This window comes from Diadema antillarum, unplaced genomic scaffold (genome assembly GCF_040938485.1).
Source record: "Diadema antillarum isolate AM-2024a unplaced genomic scaffold, OU_Dant_1.0 seq00000049_RagTag, whole genome shotgun sequence".
Taxonomy (NCBI): domain Eukaryota; kingdom Metazoa; phylum Echinodermata; class Echinoidea; order Diadematoida; family Diadematidae; genus Diadema; species Diadema antillarum.
The window spans coordinates 1,292,833-1,317,634 of NW_027271158.1; the positions used below are offsets into that span (position 1 = coordinate 1,292,833).

Genomic DNA, 24,802 nt, shown 5'->3' on the forward strand with positions numbered 1-24,802 from the left:
CAATGTGGAATGAGCTTTTTCAAAATCCCCAATAAAAGAGATTGTCATATTTGAACATTGATAACACATTGCCTGTAATGGAGGCTTTTCAGCTTCCAGTGAGGGTCTGTTGGAGGGGCTTTGATTCTTTGTTCAAAACATTAGCACTGATGAAAGTCAGATTCAATGTGTAAGACAATATTATGTGAAACAGCACTTTGAATTTCATAGAAAATTGATAAAAAAAATACTGATACCTATTATCATAATTTATACTTTATCTCTCCTGCTTTTCTTTATAATGACTGGTATTTTTTTATTGTAGCGAATTTTAAAAGTATATTTGCAAAACTGGTAACATCCCTGAGCATGTTATTTAAACAAAACAAAAGACTATGTGATGTTAGCTTCGTTGTCTCCTCTGTCGTGGAGGAAGTTATGCGTGAATATATTCAAGTGTACCCCTTTTTTCTTTCTCTCTTTTTATCACTCTTCTTTTTTTTTTCTTTTCCCCCTAAATTCATGCACTTGTCATTAGTTTTCTCAAATATTCTGACCCAAATGTGAATGTTTGGGCCCTTGGCAATTTGGCTAAGACTGCATGCGCCCAGTCTGTGTGTGCAGTGTAGTGTGCACTCTGTCAGTTTGTTGGTCTGTCCTGGTATGTGTATCACAGTGTGGAGGATTTCTCACCTTCTTCTCTGTGGCGCCGTGGGAGGGATTGCTATACATTCCCTCCAAGCTGGAGGGGAGCTGAGTGAAGGGGTCACTGTGCCAGCCAGTGCCCCCTGAGAAAAAGAGAGAAAGTGGAGGAATTCTTTAATTAAACTCCAGCACTGCCAACGATACCCTGCCATCATCCTCCCCTTAGTGGCCGAAAAACGCGAACGGCCCGGAATCCCGTTTCCTTCCAAACCGTAAACCCGGTTCTTCTGACATTGGTGTCAGCCAGGCGGGGTCTATTCCAGGAGTGAACCTTAATAGGAGCTAATCTTCAGTGTAAACGTTAAAGGTTGGGTGTAGAATTGGTGACTGTTCCATTGCCTTACAGGCAGGTGCACTCAATTTGCAAGGCATTGTGGGATACCGATGGTGAATAGGATCATTATATACTTTGACTGGTGACTCATCATTTAAGCATGGTACGACTATGACAGGATATTCAACTGGTAGCGAAAGTTGACTTGAATAAAATCGAAAAGCACAAAGCAGTTAGAAAATTGGATGAAATGTAAAGGATAAAAGGACATAAACCATACTTATAACCACTAATTAAGCCTAATATGTACCACAGACCATGTCATTTTATAGCCTGTCCAAAAAAAGAAGAAGAAAGAATAGGTCATGTGACTTACGTCTCTTGTATTGCACGCTTCATTTGAGTCATACACAAAATGACCAAACAAAATTTTGTAAGCATTTGTGAAGGTGATACTTTTGTTTTCTCTAGAAAGATGTGTTGAATAACAATCTTTCAGATTCATCTTGAGAAGGTCTTTGGAGAGCATGTTTGCATTCTTTTTTTTTTTAATGAGAAAAATGCTCTATGAAATCCATGCCCTGAATTGATAGTAATGTTTGCACACATCAACACTTTCTCTTGCACTCTCTGTTTGGTGTCATTGAGGCATAATATTAGCTTATTCTATTCTTGTCTCTCTTTCAACTCTACCTATATAGATGTCTTGTTTTGTCCCAAACTGTTCTTACTTCTAACTGATCCCTCTGTAGCCAGTCACGTGATGACCATAATGTGTCATACCACCTTTAAAACATGTAAGGTACATTTCTGTTTCTGGAGCAGCTTCTGTTTCTCTGAGAACCCACTTGTCAGTCTGTCTGCCTGCCTGCCTGTCTGTCTGTCTGTCTGTCTGTCTCTTTGTCTTTTTTCTCTGGATGTCTCTTCTTGCTTTTATTTCCTGAATCTTTCCTTTCCTGCATCGTCGTTCCATCTTCCTGCGAGTCATGGATACTTTGGTGTCAGTCCAAGGCAGGGAGGACACTGATAGTCCCCAGTGTGTGGCGGAGATGATGCTGCCGATGGTGACTAGGGAGTCGGGTATGAAGTTGTGACAGATGGCATGGGGGGCTCTTTCAGGGCCGCAAACTGGCATCTTGATACATCATGTCAGAGTGGAGTTGGTCTGAAAGTTTTGGCTCTTTGCTGGGTTTCCTTTTTGCTACATGTAAAAGATCCTCATAATTACATCTTTGTATGTACCGGTATTAGTTGTTGTTTTTTTTTCTTTCTCTCTCTCTCATTATCTCTTGGAACCACTCAGATTATTGTTAGGTTATTAGAAAAGATACTGTGGGCCTTTCATAATAGTTAGGTTCACACGCTGTTCCTAAAGCTTTGACATGTTTAAGTTTAAGTCGAAAACTTACTGTATACGCCATTTATTTTGCGAGTCTAAATTTTCGCGAATCGGGATTTCCCAACAATTTCGCGAGTGGTGATATTCGCGATCGTGGAGTCTTGTACTGAACAGAAAAAATGTATACGCTTACGTCAAATTCATATCGGCATTAGAGTCAATATTTTCGTGTGTTTTTAATTTCGCGAATAGCAGCTGACTCGCGAAATTCGCGAAAATAAAAACCTCGCGAAATATTCGGCGTATACAGTAACTCTCGATGATTAGCTTGTAGTTATGCACCATGTGGACGCACTTGAAAGTTAGCAATCTTAAAGTTTAGTCGATGATTAGAACCACAAGACATCTTAGGGTTCATGCTCTCTCCGCAAGCCGAGGGGTGTCCCCACTCGGTGGTTTCGCTCTGTGTGGACACAATAATCAACCAGCTTGTGAGTTAGCGTGAACCTCGCTTCTCGTTCGCATCTGGGTCAACCTGCAGCTGGGCTATTTTGTAGGGGCATAAGGGCATCTAGCAAAGACTCTGCACTTCTGGTGTAATCATCGAGTGGGATTCGCTCGTAAGTTGTAACTTAAGTTTAGGTGCACGTGTGAACCCGCGTTGTGAATTCACGAGTGGAGCTAATCATCTACAGTTAAGTTTTCGACCTAAACTTCAAGTTTGGCAACTGCGTGTGGACGTAACTATATATGTATGGTCGGAAACAAGTCATTGGTTGTGTTCCTTGTATCTCTCGCTTCCTCTCCTACTTCATGCTCCCAGCGTCATACCTCCGCTCCAGTTTGCCATGTGATTTATTTACCTTCACATTCTTGACGAGCCATCCCCCTTGCCTGACCTTGGTTGATACATCTAGGTAGCTTGAGGGCACCGGATGTTTTTCTTGTTTATGTTTTCTGTTTTAAGACTGTCGCTCATTTGTCATGGCTAATACAGAACTGATATGACAAATATTCTTAGTGTCAGAATAGAGGTGTGTGTTTGTTTGTGTGTGTGTGTGTGTGTGTGTGTGTGTAGCTGGGGGGGGGCTGATGTCAAATATTTAATGAAACATTTGTCCGTGTGCCCTACAGAAAAGGTATCATGGAGTCGTTGTATCAATGTGTGATGTACTTATATTAAACTGACGGCAGTTATGATAATATACGGTATATATCATAACTGTAGACAGTTTCATACATATGCTCATATAAGTATACTCATATGTGAGTAGTCCTATGCTATATAGGCCTACTCATATATACAAGTATATACTCATATATGTGTAGTCCTAATTTATATACTCATAAGTATGTACTCATATAAGTATATACTCATATAAGTATATACCCATGATTATGAAGGATTTTCACATGCTCACTCTTTGCTGACAAGGACTTGCTCTTCATTATTGTATCTTATTGATAAAGTCATGATCATTGTAGGCCTACATATTTGATTAAGTCATCATTGAGTAATTATGTTGTAACATTGTTATTCTTTTATCTATCGTCCCATGCAGATTTTATCAAAGTACTTATCGACACCTCACAAGCAGACCTGCACCAGATGTTCGTGGACACGTACGGTCAGCTCTACGAGCAGTATATACACATCTTTGATGACCTCTTCCGTCTTTTCAGGAATTACTACCACGGGATGGACATTGATCTCATACAGGTCAGTGTCTGTGTTATGTGAATACTTGTCATCTGATGGAATGTGTCCTGCTGTCTTGGCACAATCATTTACAGCACTTGAGTTGTACAACAGGACAATTCCAGCAAGAAAACCTGCATGCCCAAAGTCAACAAAAAGTTCTATTTAAGTGGAATCAGTTTAAATAAAAGGAATTGATCAGGTATAAGGCTCGGTAATGTGAGGAACATAGGTGGTCTGATTAAATCAGTCTACATACACTGCCTGCACCAGGGTACATTAAAAAAAAACAAACGAATAGCGTCCATCAGCAAATGTGGTCATCAAAGCAAATGCTAAATGCTTATTGGTAATGATTGACTCCAGTCGAGATTTTTCAGCTATGTGTATACAGGCGCGGCGATACGGCGCAATTAACTCGCCAAAAGCGTATGACCTCGAAGCCTCATTTGCATAAAGTAGACAGCTTGTGTACGCAAAACCACTGGGGAAGTGTTGCAGGACAATCGCAATATCTCACCTCAGAAGCCATCAAATGATCAAATCTATACAGCAAATTGAAGAAAAAACTATTCTCTAACTCGCTATGTTAGTTATTTTGGGTTTTATTGAGGATAAACCTGTGAAAATAACGTTGAAACTTAGCTTCCAAAACAGAAAATTTGGTCTCAAAACAAGTGTTATTTTTTCACATTTTCCTTCATTGCCCAAAAATGAAACTTCGGTATATGACTTATGGTAGTATATCCATACTGTGTTCCAAATATCTTTTCTGTATCATTTGGTGCACGGATATGTCCAGAAAAAATTGAGATCACTGTCACTTGTGACCCACGTAAAATCCATAGCGTAAGGAGTACGCAGTCCGATGTATCGGTTTTTGTGCTATGTGAAACAGTTGAAGCGCATTGCAGGGTTCCTCTCTTGCCCACTCACCACCCTGTGGACCGAAAACTGAACCCTGTCGCATTGCACCGAACCTGACACCGTTGATTGGCTAAGCGTGTACTGACCAGTAGAGAACGCATGCGCAGGAGGATGATCTAGTTGTGCATGTCCAGTATTTTGTCTTAAATTGGGTTGTCTTTTTGCTCTCATTTTCACCTAACTACTAATTGCGCCAACACGAAACTTCGCAGGGAGTGAGTCTGGTGTATACAGACTAGCAATATGTTAATCAAATGCATATTCATGTAGGCACAGACTTATGTCCAGAAAAAATCGTAACCCTTTCCCACGGTCGACTCAAACAGAAAAACACGCATATCTCGAAAGATTCATCAGCATTTTCGCCCAAAAATCATATGAAGGATGATATATCCATATTAGATATATGTGTGAAGTTTGAAGGGATTTGGTGCTTAAATAAGGGAGATACGAGGAGGTGAACTTTCGAGATTTTTTTGTCCTTCCCTTCCTTCACAGTGCGTCGATGACTGTTACGAATTCAAAAGCTTTGGCCTCTTATCAGTGAGTTAATCGCACCGTATCGCAGGGGCTGTATACTTCATAGACATCAGTGATACAGCTGTACACAATTCATTCCTGAAAGATTTTTGGATATTGACCGATTCTGTGACGCGCTTTGTGTATTATCGGCATGGGCAGCGCCATTAATGCGGTGTTCCAGCCGTTTGATCCCCCCCCCCCCCTCCAAGTCCTCCACAGAAATTGTCATGAATGGATAGCTTTTGTTTGTGGTATATCAGCAGGTTTTTATATCTGAGTGTACACAAGAGCTTGGTGAAAACATACATAAATGTTTGCTCTGGATATGCACTGATGCCAAGTATGTGCTGAAAATATTAATTTAGCCTCACTGTATCTTTTCATGGTGGAGCCATACACAGAAATACGGAAATACACACACACACACACAAACACACGCTGTGTGTGAGTAAGCAAATGCACCATTACTGATTTAATCAAATGTAGCTTGCTGATGTGATGGGCCTGCATGATACATCTTTGAGGATAATGGCCTTATAGTGGGAGTGTGATCTAAAGGGATTTTTTTCCCCCTGCAAATGTGACAGCATGTAATTAATTTTCCCAAAGTACTGCCTGTGTGTGAGATGTCATCAACCTCCTAAAGCCCATTCATGGATCATAAATCCCATTCAGTGATCATATTTTTCCTTGTTTTCTATGATTATCTTTTTCCACCGTATACTTTTTTTTAATGGTAGTATATTGATGCTTTTCCAGACTTATGATTTTTAATAAAAAAAGATAATGAAGGGAATTTTGTGCACACTGAATATGACTGTGTATCTTGGGATGGTACATGTATACATAATATAAGTATGTAATTTACATATTCTACCTCTAGAGTAGCAAATCCATGATGTCATTTAAATGAAGTTTTTCTTCCTCCAATTCAGTGATGGTACAATTTGAATTTGTCGGTAACTATATTTTCCTTTTGTCATTATGATGCAGGCACAAATTGTACATTTTTACATTTTGATGTAAAGCGATTTTCATTTTGTTTATGAAATATGCACAGATTAATATGAGGTATCAAGAGTTAAGGCAGTCAGTAATAGATTGTACTCAACTTTATAATTTATGGAACAGAAATTGATAATATGCCCTTGTTGCTTGTGGTGCACCTGTACAGGTGATGGACGACTTCTTCACACGTCTCTTTGAGCGGATGTTCATCTTGCTCAACCCACACTACTCGTACGACGACACGTTCTGGGAGTGTACGTCGCAATACATGACGAGCTTGAAGCCCTTCGGCGAGGTGCCCTTCGCACTGAGAGAACGCGCCAAGCGCTCCTTCGTGGCAGCGAGAACGTTTGTGCAGGGCCTGGGAATCGGTCGCGATTCTGTGACGAAAGGGACCAAGGTATGATTTGCAGGATGAATTAAATTGCATTCAGGGCAAGAATATAATGTTATTGATGTTGTGAAGTATAGTTTAATGTCATACGTAGTGTAGTATTTTGTGGTATAATTTAATGTCTTGTGAAGCTTGGTGTGGATTGGAGAAGTGTAGAGTGTCAAAGGTGTAGTGTAATGTGTTGCAGTATAATTTGGTGAGGCAAGTTAAGTGCTGAGTAATGCAATTTGTGATATGTGACATGTACTGCAGAGTAGTAATGTGCAATCAAGTGTATTATGGAGTATGGAATAGCTTCAAACTATCGGGACACTTTAAACTCTTATATTCAGTATGCAAATCTATTTATGGTGCCTGTTAGAAGTATGAGGGAACGTGTCTATGACTACTGGTGGTGCCGTGAAAAAGGCGTTGACGAAAAAGATCTTCACAGAACCCCAGCAGGAGTCATCTTACAGAAATTGGATCGATTTTTAACAGCGTCTCGTTCACCTCAACAGGTGGAGCCCACACCGGAGTGTCGGAAAGCTTTGATGCGCATGACATACTGCCCTCATTGTAAGGGAATTCCGTACGTGAAGCCGTGCAACACTTTCTGCCTCAACATTATGAAGGGGTGCCTCGCCAGCCAGGCGGAGGTGGACGCCGAGTGGAATTACTTCACAGGTAAGAACTCCCTCCACCCGAACAGTACGTATGCTGGGTTTCGTAATGTATTCAAATTTATGTGCATTCTTGTCCCAGTCAGCGATTTCATTATATCATCGGCTGAGAACCAGAAGGGCTTTATCGCAGTCTTTTTTTTTAGAATATCGAGTTATTGGTATCACGGTGTAGAGCTGAATCTCTTGTACATCATAGCGTCAATCTTATTTTCATTTTCAGTAAGATGTTAGAAATCAAAACCCTAAGGGCACTGTTTTATACCATATTTGGAATAATGCCTATAAATCTCCCCACTTTTGATTAATCAAATTTTTATTTCATTCAAAAATTGATGGTTTTGTTTTTATTAAAGCTCAAATCTTATGCCGCAATAGTGGCCTTGAGCTGGCAGCACATTCTGTTTTGGAGCAAGAGATTGCTTTTGTCTTTGTGTAGCTGGCAAACTGTGATTGGGTAGAAAGAGCAACCGAGGAGAGAACAACTTTGTGATACAAAGACACATTATAAATCCAGGCTAGGGACTGCACACAGAATACCAGCCTTTGCACATGGCACAACCTGTGATCCAGAGTTTATGAGACCAGATGACACTCGCCAGTCAGTTGTCAGATGCAATGTAAATATGACGCTGTTGGAACAAACTATGTGTGCATTCAGTTTCTAATAACAATAAGGAAGTAATAGTTCATTAGGCAAATTTACAGAATGTAATGTTACGCTCATCAAACAAACCTGACATCAGGTATCAGATAAGGGAGCGGAACCTGGCGACTTGCTCCAAGTCCAGAGTCTTATGTCTCTCGCGCTTGATATTAATGAGATTTGCTGTTTCAAAGATCAGGCATTAAAAAATGTCTGCTTCATCAAGCAATGTAGGAGCAATGACTGGAGACGCTATGTGTGTATTTTGATGATGTTCTTGATATGTGATGGGTAAATATCTGCATTTCACGAGGGTTGGCTAACATGATCAGTGGTAATGATCCGAGATAAAATCAGGGCTCTGTGGAGCAGAAGCCTCAGATATGTGTTGTGTGTTTTGCTCTGTGCATTATGAACTTCCAAGGGAATGACAAAAAGATTTCATACCACTCGTCCACATTGGAATCATTGAGAGAGCCAAAAACTTTAAACAGTAATTTGTGTACATTCATATTACTTGCCTAACTGCGAGTTTTAGTGGCCCCGGGCAAGGTGTGCAAGTGGACAAGTTTGTTAGTAGCATTCTGTTTCCATAAGATTCTACAGTAAATCCACATGGGTTGGATACATACTGGGGTATTGGAGGACCCTTGGGTCAAGTCGGCCACGTTGATATGCAGAACAAACAGACTCTATTTTTGGTCTTGTCATAAATGGCACTTACTCATCAAGCCTAGTAGAGAAAGCTTTCACTCCGTGCCTTCCCCCCCCCCCCCTACACCCCCACCCCTCCCCCTCTTTTTCCTTTCTCTTTCGTCCCCTCTATCCTGTCTTTTTTCAGCATCATTTTGTTTTTGCCTTGTTTGGGATGCACTGATGAGTGATTCATACTTTAAACACTTCAAGCAAGAAGGGCAGTGTTCCTCCCCTAATTGTGCTGTAGAGATGCAAGAAAGTCTAATGGGGGCATGGGATGGAAAGGGGAGATGAGAGGGGAGATGGAGAGGAGAAGAGATGGGTGGGATAAATGGTATTGTGGAAGATAATGGGAAGAAATGCATGAAGGAGATTGGTAGGGGCGGGAGTTCGGACAGGTAATGGTAGGAGAATGAGATTATGGAAATAAGTCATAGGGTGTGGGGGTGGGGAAGAAATGGGGGGGGGGTAAGGGTAAGGTTTATCACAGACAGATGAGACAGGGTAGGATGGGAATGGGGTCAAAAGGAGAGAGAGTGGTACTAAGAGGGGTGAATTTGTGGAGGTAATGGGGAGAGAATTGCAAAGGAGCGATTGGTAGTAGTAGTAGGGTGGGGTTAACACAGGTAGTTGAGGGGGGATGAGATATTGGAAGTAAGCCCTGGGGTGGGGGAAGGATGGAGAGATTGTAACATGGGGGAAGAAGTAGGAATGGGAAGGGGCTGACACCAGTGAGTAGATTGGATTGCTTCACAGATCTTGGATGTTAGATGAGGGAGGAAAAGCTTTTGGATGGGAGAAAAACAAAGCGGTCCAGGTATCATCCAAGAGAGGATAGAATAAACTTTATCCCAAGTTGGAAATGTGCTGAGTTAATGGTATGTGGAAATTGAGGGAATTCGAGGGTTAAGTTATGTGCCGTTGGACAGTCACTGTTCAGTGGAGGTATTATATGTGTATACTAATGTCTTACTTCCTGCATGTATGGTAACTACTCAAGTCTAATTTTCCTCAGTTTTCATTCAGTTCTTAAGGAAATATCGGGATGCTTACAGTAGATTTTTAACCACATTAATTCTTGCATATTTGGATTTGATTTTTAAGTATGTGTTCTATGCAAAAAAAGAAAAAAAATTGCTGGAAGCTTTACTTAGAACAAAACTGGACACAGCTGTTGGTACAGGGATTTCTTATAAAGATATTGTGAAGAGAGTTTTGTAATACCTCCAGGGGAAGCATTTAAGAACTCGGGCACAAAAGCTATGTATCAAGTCATCAAAATAAAGTCTCTTGAAAGGAGTGAACAGGAGAGCAAAAAATAGTTGTTTAAAAAATATAAGCTGCTCCTGAACTCAAAAGGGATAGACGGAGAAGGAAATGTGTGGAAGGTAGGGAAAGAAAAGAAGCTGAGAGCAAAGTGATATAGAATTCAGATGACTTGTGCAAATCAGAGAGAGTCCAGGACGAGATGAATTACGCCGGCTGATGACTGTCGCCCATCAATTGCATGGAGATCCTCTCTCGGACCACGTGACCGATTGCGGAGCAAATTGTGAAGCATGAGGCCGTCAAACGGCAGGTTGCCTCCCCAATCACGGCTTAAGGAGTGCATCTGATGGCTGCAGAGGCACAAAAGAGGTACGCGCAAACACCATTCCTCACGCCGCGGCTCGAGTTTATCGGCACCTCGGGCGGCCTCTCGTTCCTTGACGGCTGCATTCACATTTGGCAGTGTGCGGCTTTGACCGCCAAGCCTGTTTGTTAAGATGCTGCCATTTGAATTTGATGATGACTACAGTGCCTCAATGTGTGTAATAGGATGATATATGGTTTAACTGTATTCTCCAAATGACTTCTAACAATTGGGGATTATGGATGTAGTAAGGACAGACAGTCAAGCATGTCTTAGAGGTCATTGATCTGTAACAGCAGTCACCTTCATCAAATGACTATAAAAATTTCTTAACAGTGTCTGCATGTTGTATCTGTAGATCAGATGTTACACTTTTCAGCTTTGTTCATAATTCACAGGTCTGTCTGTCTCTTTCATGTTAAAAATGCTTACAGCAAGAATCATTGTACAGAATTCATGATTTCTGCCCTACAAGTTCAGTGTATTCTTGGATGCATGATGTAGTTCCATACGTGTTTAAATGTTTGTTGGTCTCAGAGTTGATTGGATTCAAATTATGAAGAGGGTGAGTGACACTGGTGTGTACAATTCAAAATCTTCCGACACATTTACTTGCAGTTAGGTGTATCTGATCATTTGTGAACACCTTTCAGGAATATGAGCATCTATCCTTCAAATCTCATGACTTGTGGGTGGGAAATTTCTTTGAAAATTGTCAGGAAGGGAGATATGATAAACCATGTTTTTTTCACAGAGATGACACAATCATAAAGGAAGCATTGATAGATATATGACTAATAACGATGATTAGTAGGGATGATCCATTTCCCGTCATACCGCTGTCAAACTTGTTGGTGATCATGAACTCATTAATGCGTGTTCTGCGGTAACCCCTCTCACCAACTCCACCAGAACAGCGAGGGCTGCATGGCTGGTGTGAACGTCTCTGGCCGTGACCTATTAACGGCCGGCTCGCCATGTTTAATTCACGATCCGTTGGCTGTCGGCGTCCATCCTGACGTGACTGACTCATCTCGTCGTTGGAGCTCGCTTCCATCTCTTCCATGAATGGGGGGGATTTCCTCCCGATCAGTGTCCTCCGTTCCCGCCAAACCTCATCCCACATAATGGCCTCGCAAGAGAACAGGATTTCATCCCTCGTATATCCTGGTTAATCACTTTTTTTGAATTAGGCTAATATACTACTCCCAGTAGGTGCACACATCAATCTAGGGAAGTGATGACAGTTAGGTTTAAATGCTTTGTAAGTGCTACAAATACACACATATTGTTTGACTTACTTTTTGTTCTTTTTCGGGGGGGGGGGGGGGGAATGGGGGAAGGGATTTATTATAATTCAGATATGTGATCTTATCTTTGATTTGTCATTTCTATTTTTTCAGACATTTTCAAGAGCGAATGAGGTGTTTTAGTTGTTATTAACATTGTGTTAGTAACATTGATAATTGCATACTGATATGTCAAGAGTTATTAACATCAGGTAAAACATACAATAAAAAGGATTGGTTTGTGTGTCTCATGGCTTTATTTTATTTTGAGAAATAATTTTGCAGAGAGAGAGAGAAAAAAACCCTTGAAGTTAGAGAGGGAGATAAGTTATGGTACATGAAAAAAAAAGCTATAGTAGCTCATTTTCAGTCTACAAGTTAGCATGAACTTAGCAATGAATTCCTGATGTGTACATAGACCACACATTGTTTCAATCTACTTCTGTTGTTGTTGTTTCTTGGCATGGCAGAACGACTTGAACCGTTCATCCATTGACCCATAAATTGCTCAGTTGGCTCTGTACTCTACCACTGTTTTCACAAAGGACAAAGCTGGGAGTAGGAAACAGGATGTTGAAATTTTGCCAATGCCTGGTTCCGTTGCGGAGTGAAGTGAGGCCATTATTTGATTTTTTTTTTTTTAGTGAAGGCAGATTTTTGTGGTCAGAACAAAGGGGTGGGATTGCTAGTGGTCAGACTATCAATGGCCTTCTTTCTCCTGTATTGTAAATATATACATATCCTGTGGAAAAAATTACATATCCTGTATACAACTGCAGACACACAGACACAGACAGACAGACATATGCACAGACAGACACACACACACACACACACATACACACACACACACACACACACACACACCTGTATCCTTAGATGTGCTATTTCCTGCCCCCAAGATTTTGAAAGAAAAAGTGTGAGAGGGTTAATGGCAAGAATAGTGTCATAAAATTGATCCAAAAATAAAAAGAGAATAGAAAGAATGTATGTGAGGAAGTTTCATTCCATTACAGTTATCTCAAGTGCTGCAATATCAGACCAATCTGATGCATACACTGTCAAATGTCAACTTTTTGTTAGCAGATTCTGATAATGTAGTACTGCAAAAGTTGTATTTTGCAGTTTCATTAGTTTTTCTCATTCAACAACTTTTTGCCAAACCTTGTATGCAATATAAGTGAGTTCATGATTCTTTTTTTTTAAAAGACAATTGTGAAATACACAAGGTCACTTTTGCACATGTAACCAAACTGTATTCAAGTTTACCTTATGATTTTGGATCAAAGAACAGCTTTTGCCTTTACTTGGAAAATCATATTTTCTTGCAAATCACCCATTTTCACCTTCATGAACCTGTTATGTCAGTTTCAATCAAAACAGTCCTGGTCTCACCCTGTGCTGAATGCTGGACAGAAATGACGTGACTTCACGACCCGTCCATCAGTTATTTCAAAACATCAGCCAAAAAAATGTGGCGATACATCATCATTAGAGAAAGAGGAGGAGCGTACATATTACTCGTGGTATAGTGGGGTGGGGAGAGGGATGCTTTGAGTTGTAGAGTCGCCCCCTGTATGGCTCCCAGATGACAATCACAGTTCATCATCACCACAGCATCGCGGAAAACCTCGCTTTATGCATGCCCCATTTGTACTGCACACAGGCATTCTCATCCATGATAACAGTGTGTGGGCATTAGTCTAGGTGGCCCAGACCTTTTATATCTTTCTGCTTACAACACATTGCCAATTACCTTAATATGATTTGATAATCAACCAATTTCGTTTTGTCATATACCTGGACTGAGTGTTGACATGTTCATTTTTAGTGGGGGTATTTTGTGATGGAGATGAATATGTTGTATTACAAATCAATTCATATTTCGGGAGGGTGGGGGGGGGGAGGGTGTCATTGTTTTTGGTTACTTATACTATCTATTTGTGATGAAGTTCACTTGTGTGATAATCACTGAAGTATCTATACATGTAATTCATGATGGTGAAACCTGAAGTTAAGTAATTCAGAGTTTATAGGCCTCCATAGAAAAGGAAGGAATGTAGAAGTATTCCTTAATGATAGCGTCTTCACAGAAAACCTCTTGTTCATAGTGGCTGAAATGCAGGCATTAATTACACATAGAACTCTTTCCCCCCATTGTGTATTAAACCATTCCGTAATTTCTCCGCCATTGAACTGGCTTCCAATATGCCAGAACTACTGTTTCTTGCAGACAAAGGACTTTGTTTTGATTGGGTCTGATGTATTCAGACTAGGCGCAAATGATCAGAATCACACACCTCATAACAGCTTTATCAGGCATTACCTCACAGCCACATTTGCCAACCCTGCCAGTCTCATTTCTCCTGATGCCTCCATCTCCAGGACACAGGTTTCCATGGCAACCAATGACTCATCAGTGAGCTATTCATGAGATGGGCAAAGGTTGTTGTTGGTGTTTTCTTTTATTCCAGCTGATTTCTCCACCTCAGGCATCGAAGTAGTTAGTCTCTGCTCACATACCAGTTTTACAGAGATGGTGGCATATTTGTAAGCAGATTATGATTCAGTTAATCAGTGTTGGTATCCATATGGAACTCTACCAATAGATGGAGCTGTTAGGCAAACAGCGTCATATATTCCCTGGTTTTTGTCGATAAAATGGTGAGGAGTTACGAAATGGGTCAGTACAAATGGCTTAAAGGATCTCAAATGCGAGACAAGCATTGCTCTCGGGTTATCCACTTAAGGGGTAAGGAGAGAGGGAAAGGAAGAAAGGACGATAGAGATAGAGAGAAGGGGAAAGAAAGGTAACGGGGTATTTGACCAGGTAGCCGACCTATGTGTCATCTTCAGGCTATTGTCAGGGGTATAATCTGGGAATACATCTGACTGAGCATGGATAGCCGATGAAGAGGGAAGCTGCCTGTTTTCTTGCTTCGGAATGGGAAGGAGGTATCTTCATCTCAAACCCTCTGAGAGATGGTATACCAGTAACCTCCCCCTCTGCTGTGGTTCTCACTCTGTGGGAGTTTATTTTGTCATTTACAGAGGGGGTTCTTTTTATTCTCCCTATGTGATTTCGGATGGGAGGGGATGGAAGGGGAGGGGAGGTTTGTGTTTTCTTTGTGTATTTACCAGTATGGTGTCTTTGGAAGAGCAAACATGGGGATTTCTGTGAACAGTGAGTCAAGGGAGATGGACAAAAGGTGGTAACAGTGGGAGGAATGCTGAATAAGCAGATGAGTCAATGAAACGTCTTTGTGAGCAAATTTCCATGCATCATGCGAGGCTGTCTACGTGAAAAGGGTTTCAGAGCAATTATGAAAGCCCTTGTGGGTTTGAGATATTTCAATGTTTGTGCATTAACAGTGTTTGGCTTGATTTATTATTATTATTAGCATTAGAAGGCTGAATTATGATGCCTATTCATGGCAAACACAAAGGAGATTTCTAGCCTCAGAATAGGCAGTGTTGTACTTTGTCCAAATTCCTTTGATGGCTTCAGCAAAAAGTCCCTTTAATATAGGCCAGAGAACACCACACTGCAAAACATTTTCAGTGTTGGTAGCTTCACCATGAATGATATAATAGCATTGGGTATACAGAGTAGATTATGAGGCTGATAATGATTTGTATTTGTGTGTGTTATTTCCTGATCTGAGAATGTCCATCAGATGATAACTACCCGAGATAAGACATTTACTGGGCAAATCCAAGTGTACAACATTGCTTTTGTGATGGTTTCTGCCAATTAAAGTAGTTGTCTTCATGCATAGGACTACTGAAAACACAAGTGTGAGTTGAACTTCACACGAACATCTGAGGAGGGCCGAACAAGAGAGGGCGCATTTTTAATTTTGAGGAACAGCAAGACCTCCTTCTCCCTCATTGTTATTGGTTATAGGTATGCATGGGGGGGGGGGGGTTATACCATTCTAGCAATTTGTGCTGCTGTTTTGACTTTCCTGTATTCCATGTAGCCCTGAAATTAAATATCCTGTGAACTTTCCATGCCTACAAAGTACTTTAAAGGTATAGTGCAGACACAAATAGTTACAGCAGACCAACTTTATCTGGATGGCGTGGCCCAATCATGCTGTATGGCGAGGAAGCTGCCTTGCTGAGCAATTAAAATGTATTTACTTATGTGATGTGCTACCCTATAAAATGTTGATTATCTCAAGTGTGAAGAACAAAACAAATACAAACATCAGCAAGATCAACTGCAATTATTAAAACATTTTTATACCCCCGCCAAATGAAGTTTGAAGGGGGTATATAGGAATCAGCGGACGGTCGGGCGGTCGGGCGGTCGGGCGGTCGGTCGGGCGGTCGGGCGGTCGGGCGGTCGGGCGGTCGGGCGGTCGGGCGGTCGGTCCGTTGCAAATCTTGCGTCGCGAACTACTTCCTCAGTTTTCAACCGATTCCCATAAAACTTGGCACAGATGTGTGCCTTGGGTTGTAGATGTGCAAGACGTATTTTTTGACAGTACCCAAAAGTACGTTGCCATGGTAACGGCATATTATGGGCAAAAATGGGTACAAATCTTGCGTCGCGAACTCCTCCCACAGTTTTCGATCAATTTTTATGAAATTAGGTACAGATGTTCATCTGAATATGTTAATGTGCAAGACACATATCTCGGCAGTGGCAAAAAGTGTGTTGCCATGGTAACGGCATGTTATTGGTAAAATATAGGGCAAAATGCTTCATGGCAAAACTGCTTCATCAGTGTTCTTCCAATTCTCATGGAATTCATATTGAATGTTTGTCTTAGGATATAGGTCAGCATGACACATTTCTTGACAGTGACAAAAAGTATGTTGCCATGGTAACAGCTCACATATGAGCCAAAATGATGGAAAATTTTGTGTTGCAAACTACTTCCTCAGTTTTTGCCCAATTTCCATGAAACTTGGTACAGATGTGTGCCTTTGGTTGTAGATGTGCAAGACGCATTTTTTGACAGTAACCGAAAGTACGTTGCCATGGTAACGGCATATTAATGGCAGAAGATCAAGGAAAGATCTTGCGGATTTAACTACTTCCTCAGTTTTTTGACCAAAGCTTATGAAATGTGGCACACACCTTGATCTTGGTGGGAAGATGTGGAAGACATATTTTTCGGACGTGTCGGAAGCTGCGTTGCCATGGTAACGGCATATTAATGGCGGAAGATCAAGGAAAGATCTTGTGGATTTAACTACTTCCTCAGTTTTTGACAAAAGCTTATGAAATGTGGCACACACAATAGTCTTGGTGGGAAGATGTGCAAGACATATTTTTCGGACGTGTCGGAAGCTGCGTTGCCATGGTAACGGCGTATAAATGGCAGAAGATCAAGGAAAGATCATTCCTTGGGTAAGACTGTTGTCACGGGGCGAGGGTATTAATCACCTTCAGTGATATTTCTAGTTTTTTTTAGATATTTGTTCATTTCATGGGGAAATGTTGGGTGACTTTGATTTGGATCACATTGTTAATGACAAAATTGATCTGTCATATTTTTCCTATTTCTTCATTACAAAGACTAGTCTTGGCTAGAAAGTTGATCGAAGTAATTACTATTCAAAACAGCTTAGAATTGCATGAGTAAAATGATGATATAAGTAAAGTAGAGACAGGGTATGTCTCGGAAGAGACAGGGTATGGTAGAAGTTACCATTAGCCCCCCATGAGACTATGTGATGGTGGAATCTCACCATATCTCCTCTTGTTTCTCCATCTCCATTCATCCTCCCAGACGCCATGACGATGCTCGGCACCCGCATGGAAGGCATCCTCAACATCGAGACGTTCCTGAAGACGCTGGACATCGAGATCTCCACGGCAATCATGAATATGCAAAACAACGGCCTTTCGATATCAACCAAGGTGAGAACTCTTTTGAAGGGCGGATCAATCATTGGTTTAGGTTCCTCCAAGATACTCAGACCCTCTGGCTAGCCTTGCTTTCCGGGATAAGGACTCTTTTTCCCCTTTGTTGCAGTATATTTGTTTGAATGAAGAACCTGAAGTGAGAACATGGGAAGTTCTTTATGACATAATCAGGAAACTTACCATTTTCATAAATTGCCTAAAAGGGTGTGCATTTACGATGATGAGTCAGATTTTTTTTTGTTTTGTTTTTGTTCTGGGCATCAGAATTTCATTTTGAATAGGTATGACAGAAAAGAATGTCATATAATCTTGCAATAGTTTATTTTTGTCAACTCTTTTGAGTCGATTGATATCTGTGGAACTACCAACATGCCAAGATATCGCTATTTAACAAATACAAGCACATCATCTCCTAGCTGGAGAGCAGCTAACTGTGCTTCCCATACAGTTATTAGACTTGTTGCTCATTCCATCCTTATGGATCTTTATCACAAAATGCTGGCACTCAGAACAGTGCATTATGTCACAATTTGCAAACACTTAAAGGAGCTGTACAGTACTTGTTGAGGTGGGGATTCATGTTTTTTACATTCCTAAGTGAGATAATGAGAAACCTCTAATGAAATACGAAAGAGTATGTAATGTTAAGAAGGATTCAACGTTTATTTGATGAAAATTGGTTTTCATATGGCTGAGATATCCAAAAAAGTGAAAATAATAAAACACTACAGGCCACAACTTTATTAGGATCTCTTTGTTTCACCTTGTTTTTGGATATCTCGGCCACTTCAAAACCAATTTTCATCAAATAAACTTTTGATACCCCTTAGAATTGCATGCTCTTTGACATCTCATAGAGTGATTTCTGAATATCTCGCAAAATTTTAAAAGCTAAATCCTCACCTCGACCAGAACTGTACACACCCTTTAAACTTGTGGTGAATATATGTGCAATATACAGTATTGTACTAGGAGAATGGTGAAAGTCTTTAGTAACAGCTTTAGACAGTACGACCTACATATTTTGCATCTGTATTCCAGAGCCATGAAGAAAAACTTGCCAACCGTCAAATTGAATTTCTTCAGTTTTTGCTAACAGTTATATTGATCTACAGTATGTATCATATTTTCCTCTCTGCTCTCCTTCTAAACTATCTTGGAGGATATTTTTCTGCCAAGAGAATTAATGTCTCCCCGTCGTGGCTTGACTGTACTTTGCGTAATCTCGAGGGATTAGATGCCATATGTGTCTGCTTCTGGGGAAAAGTCTCCCCTCCGGCGCTTTCGACGTAGGGGCGGTTTGGAGGAAAGATAGGGGGATCTCACGGGCAGGTGGGCAAGAGATTATAGCGATTAATACCAGACTAATTAGCCGGAGCTCATGTCATCGGCGTTATTAAAATCCACACATGGGGCACATCACGGCAAAGGGCTTGCTGTCACATGGTCCAAACGATTCTTACCCACAAAGTCCCAGTCCGTTCTCCGCTCTCAGCATTCGTCATTGTACCTCAGCGCACCTGTCCGTGAGAGAGGGCAACATCCGTTTCTACATGTGTGGTGTGTGTCTTCAAATGTCGACCCATCACTGGAGATTGTGTTATCTCTGCTGGACATCAAATTAAAGCCAGCTTATTGGGAAGCATGATTGCAGAAATTCTTTAATAATAATCTCTGCTCCCTAATTGTTGTCTCTCATTAGCAGTGTGATGTGAATGAAGTTTTAATCAACTCCTTGTGAGGTTTGAAGTGTTTTTGAGGAGGACTTTAATGACCAATCCTAGATAAATCTATGCCTCATTCAAGTGGACCTATTCTGTATAATAGAACGGAAAGTCAGCAACCCAATCATGGAAGGTCACAGCAATATATTTATGCACATATTAGAATGAAGAGGACTTTGATGTTTTGTTTTTCTTTCCTTTTTTTTTTTGGGGGGGGGGGGTGTATTTTAGTATATAGGCCATTGGTTTTGGCCCAAATCCAGAGCTCATAAATCATAAATTTTAAGTCCTTGAGGTCCAAATGAGAAACCTTAAATGCCTGCAAGGATACCACTTAGATTTTCAACTCCTGTTGTGTATTTCCAAACTGGGAAAGATTTAAAGGTTAAGGTTAACTAGTTTACAAATCCCTTTGATCCTCCCACCTGGTTTTTATGAAGTCTGCAATGTTTTGTGCACCTCAGACTGTGTATGCAGATGGCTGATTTTTTGACACTTTATGCCATATAGGCCTAACCTAGTCAGTATGAGCTACTGACTTAAGCTCAGCAAGGTTGCTATGTTGTCAATTTTTTTTTGTCAGTTGTCATCACGGGTTAAATGACCACTTAGTCGACTGAGTACTCATTCATTCATTTGGTATGAGAGAAGTGTAATTATCATTATATCCTTGTTTGCATGAGTCGAAACTGAGACCAGTTTTTGACTTTGATTCACCAGCAAATGTGGGTAGGACACATTTAAACATGTGACTCATTATTCTAATCCACAGCATGTCCATTTTGATACTCTGTTGATGCTAAGGGAGAAAGAAATAGCTCACACTTCCTTTAAGGTCAAGTGGTACAATTGAGACATTGAGGTCAGTGCCTTGAAATAACAGGAAACGGGCAGTATGATAGGTCTAGACTGATAAAACAAACAGTCAATTTCATATGTTTATCATTACCGCCTGGATCCATCCGCCCCAAGAAGTCGTGACGTGGAGAGGACTTTTGGTCAGGTGAACTTCAGTGCTGAGCAGCTTGTTGAACACATGTCTGAGCGATTCCAGGTTGATTTCCAGATCCATTGTCTCGATGTAGAGATACTTGTCTCCAGTTTGATAGAAATAGACATGAACACTGAGGATATGATGGCCCTTCATCATTCTTTCACATTTTGTTGTAGTTGCATTGGTTGGTTCATAGATTAATCTCTCTGTTCTGTTAATGATGATTTCTGATGTCTAGAAACTGTAGTGATGAAACGGTGCAACTTACCTTTAATCCATTGAGGATAGACTGATTTTGCTACAACAGACATTTCCCATAGACACCTGCCCGAGAATACTCTGGACTCGTCCTCAAGAGGTTAATTTGATGTGTAATCTTCTCATCTACCAAAAATTTGATATCGGTGAACTCAGCAAAACTTGAGATTCATTTTGTTCTCTGAATTTTCCGACATGATTCCTACTAATCCTAGTCAGGGTAGTTTGGTCCATCTATGTGCTGGATGAGAGGAAAGCTGATGAAAAAACAAAAGTGACATGATCACACAATTTTTCAAAAAGTCATTAGTTTTTCCTTCCAGTCGGTGTGCCCTTCTTGGACGTATATTGATAGGTACTGTAAACCGGAGGTTCAAGGTAATAACCAAAGGTAGAGGGATGGGAGTTTCTGTGATATAGACCTGCAGGTGCTATAGACACGCACTCCTTACGGCCAGACTTGCACTCTCTTTCTTTTCTCCTGTAATGAATGCCTAAACGTTTTCTGTTATTCCTTCTATTCTTTCCGTGGCCTGTTTTTCCCCCCTCACAAAGATTTTGTTTTCATTCATCCCAAGTTTTTCCCCCCTCTCCTTGCTCTCTATAGCCCCACATGAATTCTTGCCTGTGTTGATAATACCCAAGGGTTGTTGGTACAAGTCTGTTGAGGGAGAAAAAAAGCCCCCTCTTCTCAGCCCCCTTCTTTCTGTCTTGGGAGAACCCTGGTTCCTGGATCCGATTCCAACCACCCTCTACTGTGGTATCACATGACTGCTAGTACAGACAGAGACTTAACCTTCATTCAAGAAGGTCATAGGCTTTTTTCCCCCCTCCATCACAAATGTCAGCCCAAACTCCTGGACTAGAAAGTCAAAGTTCTGCTTCACTGCAGGGCATTGCTTGGGCAATTCTCTCGTTAACCTGATGGAAAACAATTGGCCATATGACTCTTGTGTGTGGTTAGAAAGCATATAAATTTCATAATGAGTTTTGTTGCCATAGGTAACTTGACATTTCGATTTTGTAGCATCTTGGAAAATATATTACTTTCTTTGATAGTCATACCCCTTATCTTTTTCCCCAACTTCACCAAAAATGCTCTTTCAGCTATTTAGTTCCAGACAGTTTTCAGTTTCCTGTATTAGCATAATTCCTGCAAGGAAGTTGGAAGCAGACTTTTAATTTTCTTTGGAAAAAACCCCTAAAGAAACATCTGATTCTTAGTTTATGGCACTCATTGGTAAAGAAAAAAAAGTTTAATTATTTCATAAAAAAGTTTAAATTGCAAAATTATCCTATTTGGGCCCAACATCTGTTAGAAGAGGTCCATTAAAGTTAATGAACCACATGGTGCTGGAAGCTTTGTCATTACACTGATATACACTATCCAGATTGATATCAAGGGTGTAATGAGAGGTGTTAACGGATCTCCTTTGGTGTATTACAGTGTCATACACGTGCCCAACACCCTAATTCCTCCCACATCTCTCCTCCCTTTCCCCTTCCCCTGTTGCTCCCCCGCATTATTCAGGAGTTCTTATCTGGTGGGAAGTTTGTGTAGGGACAGACTTCTTGAATTACAAATTTCTCCCTTTTCGATCCCATGCTTACCTTTCCTCATTCATTTCCCCGTTCTCCTTTCTTCCTCCTTCGCTGCGGTGTATTGAAGGGAAGGATTTTGGAACACTAGGCTCTACAGACAATCACATCACACAAAAAAGTAGGCCCACTTGAAGAGAAAGAGGGGGAAGAGAGAGAAAGATTCAGAGTATCGTGTTATATATTACTTTCCTCCTTTTTCTCTCATTCTGTTTTCCTCTTGACCCGTTGGTATTATTGTATCCATACTGATGGTTAGGAATATGGGTTATAATTTTAAGTGTTCCCTGTCTGCGGCAAAACTACCTTGTCATATTCCCAAGGTAAACGCATGCTGTGTGCAGTGGATTTTAATTTATAGGCTCTGTTTTACCTTTTGACAATGACCCATATCAGACTGGTGGATAGTTCTGCAAAGATTCCCACAAATTTACTGTCAGTTACCCATAGATGTCACATAATACAAACTAAACTCTGTGGCATATACACTTTGTAGGCCAAACAAAAAGAGTTCCAGTATATTTCATGACATGGCGGGCAAATGTTTGATTTAGATTTATGTCCTTGAGCTAATTATCCTTCGAAGGTCATTATGTGGCGATCAGTCCATCAGGTAGGCCTGAAATGCTAGACAGTGTTCATGTAGATTTCAAGGATTGCTCTGACAAACTGTGAATATATTGTTTTGTGGTGATTAACTTATAAGATTTAACATGAAAATGAAGAAACTGTACTTTTTTTCCTTAAAAAATGAAGAAGTGATGCAGGTTTTGTAACAAATAGCAGGGATCTCGCCAGCGTACATCACCCTTGTCGGTGCCGACAAGCGTGCGGTTTGAAGAAACAATTGCCGACAAGGGTAAAACTTGCCGACAAGGGTAACACCACGCGTGAACTTGCCGACAAGGGTGACTTGCTTGACGAGCTAAGTTCGGACCAATTTCTCGCCTTTTTCAGTCTTTATTATCTGGCTAGAAAAGAAGCTAGATGTTGAAAGGAGCAGCAGTTTACAAATACAAGCGTAAAAAGTTATCCACGCAATCACCGCACCGATCACAACAACGCGGCTCAACAGAGCGACGTGCTAGCTGATACACACCACATCACACACTTGCTCACTGACATGCGCTCTGATTTGGGATCCACACACACATGCACAAAGGACCAGACAGCCGCCTGCATGTACAACGGTACAGTGTATTGTGAGAGGGAGAGAGAGGACGGAAAGAGAGGGTCGGAGGCCGAAGGAGGCTGAGGAAGGCTGACACGTGCTCGCTTGTTGTCACGCTTGTTGTCGGGTTATGCAAAAACAAACGATATGAAATGCATGCCCCCCTCCGCCAAAGGTTGTATTTTTTTTTTCTGCTTTGGTTTGTTTGTTAGTTTGTCTGCCTGTCTGTCTCTCTATTCGCAAAATAAGTCAAAATTTGGGAACAGATTAGGATGAAATTTTCAGGAACAGTTGGTTGGTAAAATGGCGCAAGGAACAGATGATTAAATTTTGATAGTGAGCAGGATTTATAATACCACCGGAATTCACCGCCAGGATCCAGGATTTTTAGACTTTGTTTCGTATATTTGAAAGGATTCGTATCAATTCTTTAGGAAGCTGGCCATCGGCAATGACGCAAAATTAGATGCGTTCAAAGCATTGCCGCAGAGAGAAAATTAACTCCATCTTTCGTTAAAAAAAAAAGAAAAGAAAAAAGACCGTATGATGGAGTAAGCGAATGCAAATTGTTATTTTGGTTTTGGTAGTTTCAGTAGGTTTTTTTTTTGTTTTTTTTTTTTTATCTAAAAAGCCATGCGTTCCATTTTATTCTTTTCAATTTCCATGGATTTGTAAACGTCATTCGTGAATATTCCATTTTCCTTTTCCGGGCCGAAATTTATAGTAATTCTGTCATGATGGTCTTTCAAGTTCAACGTACGTAATGCTCCACGTGCTTCTGGCTTGGTTTGTTAAAAGGTGGGTTAGGGTGCCTTCATGGGCAGAAAATAAATGATGATCATACATCAATGTTCCCAGTTGGTTTACATGCTATGTACACGCTGTTTACGACCACTGAAGCAAGGTGGCAGTACGCGCGGCATTCCTCTATCTGACACCTGGCTTTCGTGGAAATTTCGTGGAAATTTCCACAAGCCATGATATCAAGTTCCCCCACTGCTTGTGGTCGTGTTTTTTTTTTATTCTTCATTACGAACATCAATTTGTTAAACTTAAAGGTGTAGATAATTTGCATCGAGGATGTGTTTCTTTTTTTTTTTCACTGCAGCATCGGTAACATTTTGTTTTGTTCATCGTCCGTGCATGGCAGGGGTTCATGGGAGAACGATAGGAATGACTGGGGAGAAAATAAACTGAAAGAAGGAAGCATCTTATGAGCGAGCTGTCTTTGTTTTTCTCTACACCAGCATCAGTTATCACCACCAAGGTTCATTTTTTTTTTGTTACTCCGACAGATTAATGATAAAATGATGCTAGATTCTTTATTCTGAAGGTTCGTTAATCCAAAAAATGATTAAGAAAAAATGTCCGTTCATTTCACAACGAAATCAGTTTTGTT

General features: G+C 40.7%; 1 protein-coding gene across 1 annotated transcript in view; it reads left to right on the plus strand.

Annotated features, from left to right (window-relative positions):
• The window catches only part of LOC139725566 (glypican-6-like), a gene marked incomplete at its 3' end in the record, with an annotated part of 108,571 nt that overhangs the window by 73,812 nt on the left and 9,957 nt on the right, over nucleotides 1-24,802 (plus strand). Inside the window, exons 3-6 of the mRNA XM_071636655.1 lie at nucleotides 3,860-4,017; nucleotides 6,620-6,853; nucleotides 7,348-7,513; nucleotides 17,521-17,651. Coding sequence (XP_071492756.1) covers nucleotides 3,860-4,017; nucleotides 6,620-6,853; nucleotides 7,348-7,513; nucleotides 17,521-17,651 — 689 coding nt within the window. The remainder of the gene's footprint in view (nucleotides 1-3,859; nucleotides 4,018-6,619; nucleotides 6,854-7,347; nucleotides 7,514-17,520; nucleotides 17,652-24,802) is intronic.